The sequence below is a fragment of the Oratosquilla oratoria genome, chromosome 11, assembly GCF_046742065.1.
Source record: "Oratosquilla oratoria isolate Oo_2021 chromosome 11, ASM4674206v1, whole genome shotgun sequence".
NCBI lineage: Eukaryota > Metazoa > Arthropoda > Malacostraca > Stomatopoda > Squillidae > Oratosquilla > Oratosquilla oratoria.
Window position 1 is genome coordinate 75,313,718 of NC_134787.1, and position 4,596 is coordinate 75,318,313.

Here is a 4,596-nt window from a genome sequence, read left to right on the forward strand (position 1 = left end):
GTTCAATGATTTTCTGTTGAATACAAGAGAATCCTACAGAAGAAGACCAATCAGAGTTCGTACAAATGTCATTCAAGAGATGTACAATAATTGCTTGAAATTATACCAACTGATTCAGCTGGTACTGTAGCTAACACAACGATAATGTAAAAAATGGCTTTACTATGTTACATCGATCAATTCAGTTTCCTTGGTCCTGCAGATAGCTATATGCTGAACCGGGTTACTTTACTCTAAAGCAGCTGCCACAGAAACCTTCCCCAGAGATACCAGATGTCAGTTTTCAACTGGAGAGGTGTACGACGAGCTGGTTGACGCTTTCAGACGGCCGCCTCAGCCATCTGGTGGAGCTAAAGGATTATTAGAGTTGTGTGTGTTGGTCAGGGGCTAATAATACACACTGTAGGTTCTTAAGTACATTCAGCCTTAAACACTAACACAGTTACAAGAAGATACAATATAATAACAGAGTCAAAGATAGCGCCCATGCGTAACTCCGCGTCCCCTCTACGGTCTCTCACTCAAGCACTGTTGCTAAGCGCCATGCATGCCTACCCCGGGCATGCGAGTTGCCACATGTCGCCAGACGGGGATATCAATAACCCACACCTCCCTTCCCCCTTTCGCGCCCGCAGACTTTAGTCACGGGCGGACAATCTGCGCTGGAGTCTCTTGGAGCGACGCAAATTAGCAGGTGGGTCCTCGCTATGGGCCTCGTGTGGATGGGAAGGGGTGCAGGTGACAGGTCGCAAGAAGTGGCGGTTACGCTGCAACACGCGGCCACTTGTGGTGCGTATTTCATAGGTCCTAGCTTTGCCAACGCGCATGACAATGCCGACCTTGTCCCAGCGGTGGGTCTTCGGGTTCTGGATCCGAACGTGCTGGCCGACGTGCAGCCTGGAGAGTTCACGTGCATGGCTGTCATACCGAGCTGCAGCATCCTTGGCCTGGGTTGCTGCGCGGCGGTCGCATTCCTCCGCTTTGGTCTGCCACTCTGTGGAGAAAGCATCTGGGTGGGCCGGAACGCAGGAGCGGAGGGGGTGGCCATATAACACCTGAGCTGGGGAACGACCAGTGAAATTGGGAGTGTTCCGAAGTTCCAGGAGGCCTCGGTCGAATTCCTCGCAATCTATGTTGCCTGAAAGGGCCACCTTGAGGATGAGGTGCTTGATGGCCTTCACGGCGGCCTCGGCATGTCCATTGGATTGCGGGTAGTGAGGTGATGTGACAATGTGTCGCACACCCCATCGTGCTGCAAAGCTCCTGAACTCCTGGCTGGTGAACTGGGGGCCTCCGTCTGTTCGCAAGCGGAGGGGGACACCAACCTCCCGGAAGTAGTTGCAGAACATGCGGATGGTGTTGGACGACGTCGTATCGCCTTTGCAAGGGACGACCACAGGCCAGCCGGAGAGTCTGTCGGCGATAAGGAATGACTTGCCTGCAACGGAGAAGAAGTCCGCTGAGACCGACTCAAAGGGCCTTGTTGGGTGGTCGTCGCTGAGTATGGGTTCTTTCTGCTGGCTAGGTTGGAGATACTGGCAGGGTTCACACGACTGGACCGTGTTTGCAATGTCCGAATTGATGCCTGGCCAGAAGACAGTTTGACCTGCCCGGCGTTTTGTCGCCTCCACGCCCCTGTGGCTATCATGAAGACGGGCCAGGATGCGGCGGCGAAGGGCGTTAGGAACCACAATTCTCATGCCGTAGAGGACGAGGTCACCATCGGCATGGAGGTTATCCCGAATTTTCCAGTATGGGAGCAAGGGCCTAGGAAGGGCATAGCGGTCCGAGGGGAATCCGGACGTCACACAGCGATGCAATTGGACATAGTCTGGGTCGGTCCTAGCTGAGTCACGTAACTCCTCCAGAGTCCTATCTTCATCTACGTGGGACTCTGTCACAGCTCTCACCGTGGCTATCGTATGGAGGGATGCAATGGAGTCGGTGCAGAGTGTGTAGTCTTCCGGCGCTGGGTAGCTCACTGGGGCACGGGATAGGGCGTCCGGGATGCGAAGATCCTTTCCGGCACGCCATACTGCTGTGAAGATGTATGGGGACACCTTCTCCTTCAGGCGCTGGAGACGTGGGTTCTCCACTGCGTCTAAAGTGTAGCTGTTCAGAATGGGAACCAGGGGGCGATGGTCGGTCATCAACGTAAAATTTTGTAGTCCCATCAAGTAATATTTGCATTTGTACATCGCCCAGACGGCGGCGAGTAATTCTAACTCGATGGTGGCATATCTAGTCTCCGCCTCCGTCAAGAAACGGGAACCGCATTGGATTAGGCGTAGGCGTCCGCTGCCGTGGTCCTGTAGTAATGCAAAACCAATGCCGTTAAGCCGAGATGCATCCGTCTGGAGGATAGTTGGCAGGGTTGGATCAAATGAGGCGAGAACTGGGGGGTCGATGAGGGCGGCTTTCACCCTTCGGAATGCCTCGTCATGATCCGGTGTCCAGAGAAATTGTCTCTTAGGGCTCATCAGGGGCCGGAGAGGTTGGGCAGCTGCGGATATCTCCGGGGTGAATTCAGCCAACTGGTTAACGAGACCCATAAAGGACCTAAGGTCTGTTAAATTTGCAGGAGTTGGAAAGTCCCTGATAGCAATCACTTTGTCTTGGTCAGCAGCGATACCTGCCACTGACAATGTGAATCCGCAGAAATCCACCTTAGGCGCGGCGACCTCAAATTTTTCCTTATATGGTGATGCCAAATTCACGACATCTGGTGAGGACTTGGTGGATGCGGGTAAGGTGAGTGGTGTAGTCGGCATCGTAAAGGAGGATGTCGTCCACCACTTTGACGCAATTCTTGACACCTTGCAGTGCAATGTCACCTCGTAGGCAATAGGCATCGCCTGTTGCTGCAAATCCCATTGGTCCTCTGCAATATTGGAATCTACCATGTGGAGTTATAAAGGTGGTAAGGTATCTATCCTCTTCGGCGAGTTCGATCTGCCAGTAGCCGCAGAGAGCGTCCATGGTCGTGAAGTAACGAGCTGAGGTCGGTACGCTACGTACAGCATCAAAGGGTGTGGGCGACGGATGGGGTGGGCGAGCCACCTGGGCGTTAAGTTTGGACAGATCCGTCGTGATCCTCACACCTCCATTTGGTTTAGCTACGGCGACAAGTGGGTGGCACCATTCTGAAGGTTCGTCGCCAGCCGGTCGAATAATCCCTTGAGAGACCATGGACTCGAGCTCGTCCTTGACGTGGTCTCTGAAAGCCAGGGGAATTTGCCGGGGTGTGTGGATTGCAAAAGGCACAGCATTATCCTTCAGGTGGATTCGCATTGGTGATCCCACCATGGGCTTAAGTGGTGTGGACTGAAGAGCTGCTTTAGCCACCAGAACGTCCTTAAACTCCTTTAAGAAGTACTCCTTCACGTCTGAGGGTGGTGTGGAGGCAGAGAATGGGAGTTCCACACACTTCTTAACGTGCTTCACCTCCAATATTGGCTTAGGGAATTCCTTGGGAATGATGGCCAATGCCTTGCAGTGGCTGAAGGAGAGGAGTGGGGTCTGGATGTCCTTGTGTACTCGGATCTGAGCAGAGCACGACCGCTTACCTAAAGTAAGGGTAGCCGTGAGCGTGCCAAGGGCAGGAGTCATTTCAGATCGGTCGGCTGTGAGTGTGGTGGTCTGCGGGGAAGCGTGTAGTGTCCGTGTTGAAATGGAAAGGTTTCTCAAGTGCTGTGGTCCTATCACAGTGATATCCGCACCGGTGTCTGGGATCATCTGCAAGTATGACGATTTACCACCGTGTGTGATAAGGACGCTGACGTGTTGAGGCACCGCAGGGCTGGGACTAGGAGACATCACTCGACGGCAGGACGGCTGTGGGGTTGGCGGGTGTTCCGAAACATGTCCACCGCCAGAGACTGAAACACCTCGCTTGTGTTTCTGACGAATCTCCTGCTTGCAATAAGTGTCGTAGTGACCGATACGGGAACAGAGGCGGCACTGGGTCTTGCTAGCGGGACATTTGATCGTGGAAGGAAAGTGTCCCTGCCGACCACAGTTGCGGCAGGTAGCCTGAGCCGCAGGGCATGCTCCTGGCTCATTGTGCCTAGCACAGCACTGGCATGGGTCCGTTGCCTTCGATGTCGGTTGCTTAGGGGTTTGTCTGAGGAAACTTTTCTGCTTCTTCCTTCTTTGGTGGTGGGTCAATGCTCTTACTTGTGGAGGTTGGGCACGAATATCAGACGTAGCACACCTGGCTGCTTCATAGGAGCGGCATGTATTGACCATGTCCTGCAGTGAGCACTTGTCGTCCAGGGATATGAGTCGCTGAATCAACTCATCATCCCGAACGCCCATAATAATCACCGACTTCAACTGAGTCTCTTCGCAAATTGGCGATTTACCAGGGCATATGTCGATCTCCTCGGCACTGCGACGCAACCTTACGTAGAAATCTGCAAATGTTTCGCCTTCCATCTGCCTGCAGCTAAGCAATCCCCTCCTGCGTATTGCCTCGTTCCGCAAGCCCTTGATGTGTACTTCCAGAGCAGCGACCACCTCATCGACGGTCTTGTCTGTAGAGGGAGGTATTTGCAGGGTATGCTCTAGGACACGTTGTGTTTCAAGGGTGACACA

General features: G+C 53.5%; 1 protein-coding gene across 1 annotated transcript in view; it reads right to left on the bottom strand.

Moving 5' to 3' along the window:
- Nucleotides 1-2,694: 2,694 nt before the first annotated feature.
- LOC143030104 (uncharacterized) overlaps nucleotides 2,695-4,596 on the bottom strand; it is a 2,103-nt gene continuing 201 nt past the window's right edge. Inside the window, exon 1 of the mRNA XM_076193307.1 lies at nucleotides 2,695-4,596. This exon is cut by the window's right edge and continues 201 nt beyond it. Coding sequence (XP_076049422.1) covers nucleotides 2,695-4,596 — 1,902 coding nt within the window.